At 43.1% G+C, this 13,488-nt stretch overlaps 1 protein-coding gene across 6 annotated transcripts in view; it reads right to left on the bottom strand.

Moving 5' to 3' along the window:
* Positions 1–13,488, bottom strand: part of SEMA5B (semaphorin 5B) — a 335,078-nt gene that overhangs the window by 51,510 nt on the left and 270,080 nt on the right. For all 6 annotated transcript variants that reach the window (XM_054043657.1, XM_054043659.1, XM_054043655.1 and 3 more), the window contains one exon: positions 638–755. In XM_054043657.1, the coding sequence (XP_053899632.1) occupies positions 638–755 (118 nt within the window). The remainder of the gene's footprint in view (positions 1–637; positions 756–13,488) is intronic.

The raw sequence follows: 13,488 nt of genomic DNA, 5'->3' as shown, positions 1-13,488 counted from the left end.
CTCTAAGGTGCCACAAGTACTCCTGTTCTTCTTTTTACACATACACACAGACACACACACGCCGTCACCCTTCCCTTCTACTTGCACCTACACATACATATAAAATTCCCTCCACTTTAACATACACCCCCATCACCCTCTCCTTCTTTATACTCCCCCCACTCTAGTATTCTCCCCCCTTACACACACACACACACACACACACACACACACGCGGCCTGATTCTCTGTTTATGTTCAGCCTCTTTCTGCTTCTCCAGTAGAATATAGCCCAGCACAAGGAGTTTCTCTGGCCAGCACAGAGTTGTCACAAGAGCTCTATGCCAGCTCTTGCCTCCCAGTCCCTCACATAAGGTGTGTGTCAGAGATGAGTTGGGACATGCTGGGCAGGGCCAGAGAGCACAGCACTTCAGCTATTCTCATTTCCCACGGAGAGCCGAGAGAAGTAGTGCATAAATTAAAGCAGCTTTGAGGCTGCTCTGATTTAACTGGGGGTTTAGGAAGCCCGCAGCAGGACTCAGAGATCCTAGAGCATAGAAATGTATGTACTGAGCAATACGCTGACTATAATGCGCTCTCTCTCTCTCTCTCTCACACACACACACTTTTCTACCTCTTCTGTTTTAATTTCCACTTACCGGGCACTCAGTAATATTCTGAGTCCATAGGCTCATGTTGGAGCTGTCCTCAATGGTGGTGCATCGTTTCTGTTTGTTATCCCAGCCACAGTATGGGTCCCTGGCTCCTAGACATTCCCTGTGTGAGGAAAGAGAACAGATTAATATAGGTTCCAATCTTAAAGAGCTCTAAAGTGTAGTGCTTCTATATGACAGCTGTCAATTGCACTGAACCTCAGCAGAAGAAACAATTTCTTTTAGGCAGTACTTCACCTGCTTGCAACGAGAGAACAGTTGAATAACAAGGGTGATAGGACACAAAGCAAATATCACTCATACAAACTGTAGATTAAAAACCCAGTCACTCTCTTTTGAGGCCTAGGGGGAGGAGGGGAGCGGGATTGCAAATTTTAGTCAAAGAACACTTGTCATTGAGATATCCTTGTGCCCCCTAGTAATCCTTCACCGGGCCAGATCTCACACAAAGCATCCTCTGTGAGCATGTTTGCTAACACTATGTCCATGCAAAGGGGTTAGACAAGCAGAATTAGCCAATGAGCCAGTAATAAAGGCTTTCTATTAGTCTTGGCCTTTGTCAGAACAATGATTTCATTTATAATCCCAACATCAAGATGTCAGTTTGGAAGAGTCACAGCAGAACATTATTTCTGAGCCTTTGGCTGCTCTGAATACTGGTGCCTTCATTCTCCTGCCAAACCCACATTTATAGCTATGTGTGTGTTCCCATCCTATGAGCTGCTAAAGGAAAATAACTATGGCTGCCACCATCACTGGACAGCAAAGGTCAGTGATGAGACTGGTCCATCTTGGGCTGTGCTGGTTACTCCTCTCGTGGATTCCTTTCAAGTCCTTAATTTTCATTATGAAAACGTAATCGCACAAGCCACAGAGAATACGTACAAGTCAGGGAGAAAGAAGAGGGAGGACCAAAACTAAAAGGATTTGTAACATCATTTCTTTATTTCAGTAATCATGCAAACTGCTGCTTGGCTCTTTCTGAAATCCCCAAAAGATTTCAGAAATGCCAATTAAATGGTAGCATGGGACCAACAGGAAAAATCCAGTTCAGGCAACTAAAGAGGAAGATAATGAGATTCATTCCAAGGGTAGGTATCAGTATGATAAGTGAAACATCAGGAAAAAAATCAAATGAAATGAGATGTGAAGTATTCCCACCCAGAAATCTTTGAAATCCTATTAGACCATAATCAGCTACAAATGAAAAAGGATGTCCCTCAAGCACAACTGAAAACACTTGGATGCAGCACTAGTCCTACTGATTCCAAAGCAATTTGCCCAAACGCAAACACTTGCTTCTTTTGCTCTCTGGTACTGGTTTTTATTACTTAACAACTCTCTAATTTGCTCATATGGTGCAGAAGGGCGTCTGTTTCACTAAAGATTTAAACCTGGTACACAGCAAGCAATGCTGTCTCTTGGTTGTTTTAAAGGAGAGATTTAGTGAACAAGTTACAATGATTCTCCATTATGTTTTCCTTAAACTGTTTACAAATAACTGAGGAACAGGTATAGATAATTCTCATCCAGCCCAAAGTAGTAAAGGGCTGGGCTGTAACGTAGAAAAAGACTTCTAGCCCAAGGACATTGAAGGGTACATATGTGCTGCGGTATTAACTATTCTGGCTAAAGAGTCCCATCCTACTGCTTTGGCTGCCCGTCCTGTTCTAATCCACAGTATGGGGTAGAATTCATTTTCATAGGAAGTGCTTGTCTGCCTTTTGCACTTCAAAGGCAGCAGCTCCTCTCTAGGACAGTACATAGTCACTGAGCAAATGCAGAGACTGGGAAGATGCATGGCATATGCTCAGACCTCTAGGTAACCCCAGCACTTCAGAAGGGAACTGCGTGGTTTCTGGAGGAAGCGAGAAAAACACAGAGAAGAAGAACAAAAGAATCCTGCATATAACTGTACAGATCTCTGCTCATCCTTCCAGACCTGGAGACGGAGCACATGTGGTTGCTTCAGACTGTATAAAGCTGGTCCACTAGACACTCAGCAAACAGAGGCAGTCATTGTAATTCGTAACAGGGATGGCTATTGTGAGCAACACCCTATTATAAATACTCATTTTCTCTGAATTTAATTGATAGGAAAACATGTGCTGCATAAATTCAGAAAATAATCTCCATATGTTCTGTGCTGCAGCCCACAGCCACTCTGCAGGCTGCAATATATCCCAGTTAGGCACTGACCACTTTGCTAGTACTATTATTCCGTATGTCATGTAGCTAATGTGCTGTTCTTGGCTGAGAGCAGCAAGTCACAGACCCTTAATGGTGCACACAGTGAATCACAGCCTGCCATTCTCTTGCCTCTCTCGCTAACCCCCACAGCTGATGGGCAATCAGTAACTGAATCGCAGGACCGGTGCCTACGGGCCTTGGCAAAAGGCTGACGCGGTGTGTGTTAACAAGAGCTATCTCTTGTGTGAGGTGCGCACTCACTGGCCTCTGGAACATGAATAGAACAAAGTGTCATTTGCCTCTCTCTGTTACTGACATGAGAACTGGACTCTATTTGGTTAGCAGAACATACATGGTATAATTTAATAATAATCATAAAGAACAAGACATTTCCCCATCTCAAGACTGGCTTCCATGACCAACTGAGATCTAAACACAACACAGCTGTGCTGTCAACTTCACTTCAAAATTCAGAACCCATCTGGTTCAATTCTTGTAAGAAACCTATCAACTGACAGTGGTACAATTTAAGTTAAAGAGAAATATATTTACTTACACACAAGTTGCTTCATTTTTTTCTTTTTATAAATGGAAAGAGCATTACAATACACAATATAGCAAGAGACGATGTCTGGCTAATGTGTTAAGTAAACACTTTCAAATCCGCATTTCATTTAGAGTTTTGAAAAATATTGCAATGCAATACAATGCAACACATTCAGAGCCAGATTTTTCACCCATTATTCATTTGGAGTAGGACTTTAGCCCTCGAGTAACCAATGGAACTACTTACTGAGTAAGGTACTGCTCCTAGACCACGGTGGGTAGGGTGATCATAGCATTTAGAGTGGATAGATGAGGTTCAATAGTTTGGTGCATGGTTTCAGAACACAAAGACAGAGAAGTGTGTATGTGAAGTTTATCACCTACACACCACCAGCTTCAGTGATTTCCACTTTGTACATGTTGTGTTTTAATCACATAAATTAAAGCCTGACACATGAAAATGACTTCTGAAATTAAACTACCTTCCAGGCCATTTAAAAGCCAAAACACATCTAACTTATTTGAAAGTAATAGTGAATAGATGCATGACTTCTGTCGGCAATTTTGGCTTATTTCCCTTTCCACGCCACAGACCCTGAATTGGCTTTATCTTTGTGACTTTCCACTTGGGCCCCAACGTTTTCAATATCTCCATAACTGATTGTGGCTTTATAGATTATGGCCTCTCACAATCTACGCAACAAACTATTGCATTTCTTACTCCCGGACATCCCTTTCCATCATTTCTTAGGGACAATGTGTTCCTTATTGGATATGGTTTGTTTTTTATTAAAAGACATGAAATAAAACAACATTGCATTTATTCAGATTTGAAGATTAATGCTATCCTGAGAAAATTCTGATTAAATCTGGATTTACGTTTGCATCAGTAAAACAGGTTATTAAAAAAAAAAAAAAAAAGGAGCAGCAGCATTGCTCCATAAACACTATTAAAAACTCCTGTCACCATGCCAAGCAAAACTGACCTCTAATAAAAACAGAAAGTCAGTGTGCCTTTGACTACCAGATTTGGAATCAGTCACCCACACAGAAATGCAGATAACTACACAAGTCCTAACCAGAGGGATCGCAAGAAGGAATTCCTCAGTAGGGAGTGTATTTGTCTGGATGTTGAAACACAATCCATTTCCAAAACTCAGAAGGCCTTAGCCATAATAGAAAATTCCTAGAGCATATTTTGGGGGAGTTCTATGGCCTGTGTTATACAGGAGGGCTGACTAGATGATCCCAATGGTCACTTCTGGCCTTGGAATCTACAAAGACAACATCTCTTATACACAATGCAGACTGCAGTGTGGAGCAAACACACCCAAAGCAAAAAGGCAGACGGGTTAGAGATCCTTTTGAAAAACAGCACTGGCAAATTTGCCCATTCAAGTGTTATTCCCTACAACTGCTCCGTGTCATAAAATACCAGGATGCTGATGCCACCTTTGGCTGGTACTTTGCCTCTGCATTTTGAGTTTGCAATGTCAGATTTCATACTCTTAAGAATGAAGTGAATTCCTGCAATTTACTGGCTTGGGAGGATAGCAGAAGGGGCAGCTGGAGGGGAAAGAAATGTGTCTGCTCTCAATGGCAAGGAAAAATGAATACATTATAGGCAACCTCCAGAAAATGCTGCTGATTCACACCTAGGCTACGATGGGATTTATCGAGAAGAAAGCGTGCAGAAGCAAATGACTTTGAAAGAGTCATGAACGAGATACACAGGTCTGAAAACAACCTACAATTTTCCCCAAGGCTGCACAAAACAATCCCTACTTGAGCAGCTCTTTCATACGAGCTTGTTTTGTCCAACCTTTGGGTAATTACTTTCTGCTTAAAAAACTGCCCTCAGCTGATTCAATTAGAGAGAGTATTTGTAGAATAACAGAATATTAGAGAGTTCGAAGAAATGTTAGGCCATCTAATCTATCCCTTGGGGATATAGTTCAACCCTTGCCCAGTGCAGACTGATCCCTATGCTAAACAAGTGCAAGACGATCCCTTCAATACGTTCTCCATCACTTTGTTCTGTCTAGTTTTAAGTGTCCCAGGCAACAACACTTCCTCTACTTAACTTGACAGATTATTCCCCACTGTAACTGATGTCACTAGCAGGAATTTTTTCTTGATATTCACCCAATACCTTTCTAGTGCCTGTCCAAAACAGCTGGGTAGCGTTGCTGGGAGCTGCTGTGTTCTACTTGAGAAGTGACTAATTTTTAGTGGTGGATGAAATGGGTGACTATATTTTTCACACAAGGTTGTTGCTTTGGGATACTTTGGCATGAAAGACACTATATAAATATAAATAACTATCACTATTATGTGTTTGATTCTGATGATGAATTGTATATACATATTTTACACACGATGCTGATGCTGTAAAGAAAACCCCAACAACTAGCACATCTCCAAATGAAAAGGCCAAATTCCCCAGCAGCTATTCCGCTGGATATTAAACTATGACTCCACCAATCAGGGGCACACATTGCATGTTACAGTGACTGTTCACTCTCACTGCAGGTCTTGCTGTAAAAGACCGGAAATTTGAGATATGAAGTAGGCAGCCGGTGGAATTAGACTCCAAGCTCTTTGATGCAGAGACTGCGTCTTCCTATGTGATAGTGTCTAGAAAATTGAGGGTGCTACAAATAATATGAAACAACAGTTACACAAGATGTAAGAACTGAAGGCTGAAATGGATGAAACACCTGGGGCCTGCTTATAGCATTTTGTTATTAATATTATTTAAATTACTGTAGTGTCAAAGCCATCCTAGCATCGTACATTCCAAGAAAACTGCATGCTCACTGTCAATCAGCACTGGACTGAGACTAATTTCACAGCACCCACCAAGCAGTCATCAGATGGTAATGACTTCTAGACACCACTGATCTGGGCTGGACTCTAGCCAGTTAGCTAGAGGTGAAAAAATCCATCTTCTAAGCTATTCAGAATCTTCAGAGCCATCCAGGTCACAAGTGCAGTGTGGCTTTTTTTGTTTTGTTTTGTTTTTTTAAACAGTAACACCAAAGCATCCCAAAACAAATTGGCAACAAAGAGATGACAGTGAGAAAACAAAAGCCAGTGAGCCCTGAAATTAGCTCATTTTACTGGGCTCATTCTTAAGTGACCTTCGTCTGTCTCAGTTATAACCTTTCTTTTTTCAGTAGCTGCGTAAACCTGGGCTTCAGCTATTGTACAATATGGTAAATGGTAGTCTAAAAGTGAGAGAGAGAGATGGTATTAAAAAGACAGCATAAAAATACAGCTTTATAAATTGAGTTTATAGAATCATATAAGTCACAAATTGGACAGAACTATCAAATTGTCCATTCTGTTTTCCAAGCACTGTGGAACTGTTCCCTACAGATTATTTCTTAGGGTTCTGTCCACTCTACAGTAGTTTTAAATGTGCCAAGTGATGGGGCTTTTGCCATGTCCCTTGGGAGATTATTCAATAGCCAAACACATTTCTGTAACCATGTGGCTTTCACACCCTGCTCTGAGCAGAGCATCCAGACGCAGCCCAAAATCCTGAATTCCTACTGTTTGGTTTTTCACGTTTAACTCAACCACCACCAGAACCCAAACCTCAATCTCAGCTTTCTCCCCAAACTCACCCCATCTTAGCTTTCCTTGCAGATACTTAATTCTCTCATCACTGTTCTTTGTGATTCTTTCACACTTTAGCATCAGCCACAAAGCATGCTATTTTCTTCCACGTCATAAAGATACTGTCAAATAAGATGGACCTAATGCCAATTTCTTGGGTACCTCACTAGAAACTTCCCCCAACTTGCTTCGTTTTCACTTACCCGTGCCCTTTACTTATGGTCTTTTAATCGATTTTAGAGCCATACAACAATGTTCCTTTCCTAAGCAATTTGAATTAAGCTTTCATGAGATACAGTACCCATTGTTTTACTAAAATCTAACCATATTACATCTATCTCATTCCCTTCAAGCACAAAAGTCCAGATCCTGAAACTATGATGAAGGTGCTTAACTTTAGGTACGCGACTAGATTTATTATAGTAATTAAGATTACTCATCTGCTTACAGCTCAGCATGTGCATTAGAGTTTGCCGTTTGGGAGTCCAATATTGTAGTGCTATAAAAAAAGCAATCAATCAAATTCATCTACCACGTAAATCCATGTAGCTTATGGATTGTAGTTCTGTTTGTTATCCTTTAGGGTTATGTCTACACTGCAATTAAAAACCTGCGGCTGGCCCGTGCCAACTCACTCGGGTTCGTGGGGCTTGGGCTAAGGGGCTGTTTAATTGCAGTCAGATGTACAGCCTCTGGCTGGAGCCCAGGCTCTAGGACCCTGTGAGGAGGGGCTTCCTAGAGCCCAGGCTGCAGTCTGAGCCCAAACGTCTACACTGCAACTAAGCAGCCTCTTAGCCTGAGTCAGCTGGCATGGGCCAGCCACGGGTGTCTAACTACAGTGTAGACATACTCTAGAGGTGAAATGCTGGACCCATCGAGTCAATGGGCGTTTTATCATTCACTTAAATTGAGTCAGGATTTCATTTGCACGATTTATCACAATATATTAGTAGGGTTTGTGGATGGGTTTATGGGATAGTACTTTCCTTCTTTGAAGTTTTCCAAGGCTTTTCAAATTAATTATCAGTGGTATAGTAAGTAGCTAGTTCTCTTAACCCTACAGTGACCACGTCAACCAAACCCGATGGAAAGAGGTAGCACAGATTTTCCCTTTCCTGCTTTTCAGCAATAGTTACATTTTCACAAGGCCTCCCTCCCTACTTCTCGTTAAGCTCTCAAAGCCGTGCATAAAAGGAGTTCAGTATCTCAGCAATTTTCATAGTCGTTAAAGAACCAGATTTTCAAAAACACTCAGCTCCCACTTAGGTATCAAAATATTCAGCAAAAATCTGGCCATCAGTGTCACAATGGGAGCTGCTGTGCCTTAATTATGATGTTTCAGGGCTCCTCTGTGGTTCTCCCAGCATTTTTAATACTTCCTTCCATTGCACATTACTCGTTTGATTTCTGAATTCCCCAACATTTGCTTTCCTGAAATCTAGCAGGCTTGTAATGACTACATCTTTGCTATGCGAGATTCAGGTAGTTCACCGCTTCGTTTCAGGGGATCTCGCTTTTTTGTTTTTTTAAAACATCCAAACCCACCCATCCGTCACTTAAAATGTCTAGTGGAAGTTGTTTAGGCCCAGATCCACAAAGGTACATAGGGACCTATCTCCCATAGATTTCAATGGCAGCTAGAAGCCTAAATACCTTTGAGTTTCTGGGCTTAGAGGCCACCTTTAGAACTTTTATTTGACATGTGGCGAGGAAGACAGGAAGAGTGAGAGCGCGAGAAATGCACTACACTGCTTGGATGCTGCTATTGACCCTTCCTCCATGTCCAACATTCCCCTCCAAGCAGGTCCAGAAGTTACTCACCCACATGTATTCAGTTGTCTGATCACTGGCCCAGGGCTGTTCTGCAGCAAATTGTGTTCCTCGCACAGACCCCAAGTCAGCAAACGAGAGTAGCCGTCAGTCGAGCATCAGGGTTTTTGCTGGCTTTGCATAAAGCAATATGGCCAAGCGAGCAATTTAAAACCCAGAGTAGCAGGGTCAAAAGACAAGAGAGAGTCACAACTGCATGCAAAGAGGGCCTGGTTCTCATCCCAGTCACACAAGTGTAAATCAGGAATAACTCCAGTGATGTCATTACCCTGCTGCCAAACTGGTATAGGGCCCAAGAGATTCATAGCTGAAGAAGTGAACACAACTGCACAGAGAAAAATGCACCTTTAGCAGCAGAGGTGGATAATAAACTGGCCTGTTCCCAAGACCTCATAGTGCACCCAAAATATCACTGATTTGTATGAGTTATAGACTCTCTCCAGACAGTTGTGGGAGACGGTGTGGGGAGAGATGGGGGCGGAAGATGATCCATAAAAAGTGCAGTAAAATAATGTCTCTAGCAGGAGTTGGAGCAGCAGTGATGTTGGCGTCAACTTCTAGCCTGGTCATCGACCATGCTTTGTTGATGCTGTTCTAAACCAAATGCATGACTACAGCTTTGCTCACATTCCCTGTCCTGAACAGGGTTGGCTGACCCACAGTCAATAACCTGCTGCACTGTAGGCACACTCTGGATAGATGCTGGCCAAGGGGTAGGTCACTCAGATCACAAAGCTCCTTGTGTTAGTGCTGGCCTCACTGTCCCACCTGCTTCACTGTGATTCCCAACATGAAATAATGATCTCACTCTCCCTTTAAATAATTCTTGACCTAGACTAAAGATTGGCCCAAACTATCAACACTGGATTGTGATTACAAATCCCCACCACTCCAAAGTTCAGATGCTGGGTTTTGTTTTCACCTGTTCTAGATATACTGTGATGCCAGCTGTGAAATTTAGAACAGGAATCCAAGACCAACCCGAGGCCAAAGTTTAGGGGTATTTTGAAACAAGTGTTAAACCCAACTTTACCTACTTCTCGTATTGTAAGGAGATTAGAAAGGTTTCTAAACAAGTAAAACCCTGAGCAGCAAACCCAGCCAAACTACTATGCAGCGAAGAAGTCTAGAAACATGACATGTTTAAAAGGGTTTGCAGGTTTTGCATGCATTGGACACCCTCCTAATACTCTCCAATGGAAGTGAGGAACCACAGCGTTAACACAATAGGAAAACACACAAATGCACAAGGCAAGGTCCCGGCAGCCAAGTCCAGCCATCAATTTGGGCAACTGACACTACAGCCGTCTTCCTGTCGCTCGGCTGGTGAGCCTGGCTGTATTGAAAAGGCCAATTGTGACAGGTCAGTAGACATGTACAAAGCACCATTTAGACACCCAGAAATACCTTGGGTCAGCGAGACACATCAAGACACTGTGCAATACTATCAATGACCATTTAGCAGGTTCAATTGATGCTGTGGCAATAAACAAACAGTAAAGAAGAGGCCAGACGTGCTTTTTTCACCCCCTTTCTTCCTCTTCCCCTCTTTCTGAGCCTTGGGTATGGGTCCCCCAAGCAGCAGAGCTGTATGGCATGCCAAAGCTAATCGATGCTAGATCAGTTTTGTCTCCACATCCGATTTCCCTTTCTTGGGGCCCAGACTGATAGGATTACAAAAACTACTTGGCAATCATAATTCCTAATTAGCCCCTGGGGTGCAAAACAGTCACAAGCTTCCTGATAAAGAGGGACAGAGCCAAGGGAAACAAACAGCACTGTAGTATTCCTGCCTGGGAGGCACAAAATTTTCATCATCTGAAAGCTTCCCAAGCCCCCATCAAAACGATTAGATTATGAAAACTGCTGAAACCAGAGCTTTTCTGAGAAGCCAGTCAAGAAGTCATAGCACCGGCAAGGAAGTAGGTGAGGGGTAGGAATCGTGACTTGCTCCTGAGGTTATTTATTGGCATGTATTAAACATAGACACAACAATAAGCAATAAATCACAGCCCATGAGAAGTGCCAGGTGGAAAGCACCAGATGAAATTAAAACACCCCTCTTGATACAACTCGGCACTGAAATAAATACAAAGGAGATTGGTAAACATGTGATCTACACATCCAGGATATTAAAGGGGAAAAGTTTCAGGAATCTGAAATTGAGAAATCTCCTACAAAACAGTTTCTATTAGGGGAAAAAACCCACCATTTAAATACATACAACCCCAGCTCCTCGTAGCTTTCTTAAGGGATGTGCACATTTGCAAGTTTCCATTGTTTTTTTGCAATGTACCATCCCCTCTATTGCTCCACATCTCATGATAACCTCCCAGCGTTTTTCCCCATCTTCTTTTGAACTCAGGACCCACCACTGCATTACCTGCAAAAATCACATTCATTGACCAACTCTCTCTGAACAAATTCTGGCTTACCACGTTGTACAAATGTGTTCGCTGTTTGGCACCAGCGTATTTACAGTACGTTTCAGTTTATCCTATCTCCGGTACTTCTATTTAGCCCAACCCTACTAATTTTTACAGTATCTAAAACGATGATAAAACTGACTGTAGGAGGCAGGATTTTGAGTCACCAGCCCCTCAAGAGCTGGGTTGCTGCTTTATTTCATTGAAAGTAGTATGATCTGGAGAAAATTTAAAACCCTCATCTGATGTCAGGCAGCTTCCAGTCATCTGAGATAGACCTTAACATTGTACCATGAAGTCAAATGACAACTATGATGTGCGAGAGTCTGTGTGTTCTAAACTAGTGGTATACAATAAGCTGGAGTAAAGCTGGATGACCGGGGGAGGAATTGTGCCTCCCGGATCCATGTGTGGAGGGGACTCTCATGAGGCAAAAAGGACTCAGTTGCGCTTGTGACACCGTCACCCTTTCCCCCCAGTCCATGAAGCGGGTTCTCTGGGTGTCTGGGATTCTGAGCCAGGTGAAGTGTGGGCAGGCTGGGACTTGGAACACATAGCACCACTCCTCTGGCCCTGCAGAAAGTCCTGGGGCTTTGTCATCTTTTCTGTGGCCCCCTCTCCAATCCAGCGATCCCTTGAAGGGTGATACCCATGGCCAGGGAAGTACCTGGTAGCATGGATCCAGTGCAGCTCCACTGGAGCACTGAGATGCTATGGAAGGATGCAAGGGGCCTCTGTGCTAAGAGACTTAGCTTCCTATAGATTCCACAGGATCCTCGGGGTTTCTGGGTGGGTTCCACAGTCTGTTCCATATGCAGAAGCAAACCCTGATCCTCCTGATGGAATTTCCATGAGGAGATGGTCATAGACTGAACACAGGTGGTCAGGCCTAGTGGTCAGAGCAGGAGTCAGGAGCCAGGAACCGAAGGTTAGCAATGGAACCAGAGTTGGGAGTCAAGCCGAGAGTCAGAGCCAGAGTCAGGAATCGGGCCGAGGCTCAGAGCTCGAGCCAGGAGCCAGAGGTGGGGCACAGAAGCAGGGATCTGGAACAAGGCAGGGCGAAGGAACCAGGAATAGGACAGGAAGGCAGGAATCAGGAACAAGGCAGGACTTAAGAGTCAGGCAAGAAGGCAGATCTGATGTAGCTACCAGCCAGGAATTCACCTAGTTGTTTAGACGACTTCTGGTTCAAACAATGAGTCCGAGCCAATTGGAGAGACCAGACAGTTCCTCCAACTGGGAGCTTTGTGAGCGGTGCCTATGGTGAGCTAGGGTCCACCAGCCCACACCCTTTGCTGGTATCAGTCAGGTGGTGGCTGCAGTTAGAGGACTGCCCAGGGACCTGGGTTGAGACCCATGATCCCCCACAGGGGACCCTAGCAGACACTTCCTCTCCCAAACCCAATCTTATGGGTTTTTCCACAGGAATAGATGAGCCAGCCTATTGAAACTACGTTCTAATGTAATGGTGTTGCACCTGGAATGAAACTGGCCCCAGATGTGTATGTCACAAGGCTGTCTCACTAGGAAATCCTTTAGCACTAAATCAGCATTGTAACAAAGACTGTGCATGTTTGTCATAGCCATGACTTCCAGGAAGAAAGTAATGATTTTTAAGGGAGTTTTACGATGACTGTCTCAGTCACCCAGTTCAGTCTGTTACTGAGCAAGTCTCATCCATGAATGCTCACAGGATTGGCTCGTTCTCTCTGTTCAGTGGAGTGGCATATAAGTTCTTCTTTAATGGTTAGCATCCAAATCCCTCAGGCAACGCGGAAAACCTTGGCCAAACTGCCTATAATTTACAATACAAATTGTTAAAAGCAGCAGCAATGGGAATGGAGTGTGCAGATACCTTAGGGAGCCTTGAAATCGTTGCCCATTTGACTTTACAACTTTACAAAAGCTGGCCCCCACAGTGAAAAGTACTTTTATATCCTCAGACTGGGAACTTTAACATTCAATAAATTATTAGCAAGTTTAAGTGGGTATATCTTTCATGAACAAACAGAAAGAGAGGGAAGAATTAGGTTTCCCTTGATCCATTTTATATGTATATTCCTTTCAAGCTGTATTCTCCTATACAATCTTAAGAGAAAGGCTCTTGTGTTCTGGCCCTTTAAACATCTGCCATTGGAGGATTGGACGATGTTTTCCAACTATGGTTCCTTTCTCGTATTAAACCCTTCTGTATCAAACTCCTAAACCTTAATACATTCA

The sequence above is a fragment of the Malaclemys terrapin genome, chromosome 11 (genome assembly GCF_027887155.1).
Source record: "Malaclemys terrapin pileata isolate rMalTer1 chromosome 11, rMalTer1.hap1, whole genome shotgun sequence".
NCBI classification, from domain to species: Eukaryota; Metazoa; Chordata; order Testudines; family Emydidae; genus Malaclemys; species Malaclemys terrapin.
The sequence above is the reverse complement of the archived record's forward strand: the minus strand, read 5'-3'. Positions and strand labels throughout refer to the sequence as shown.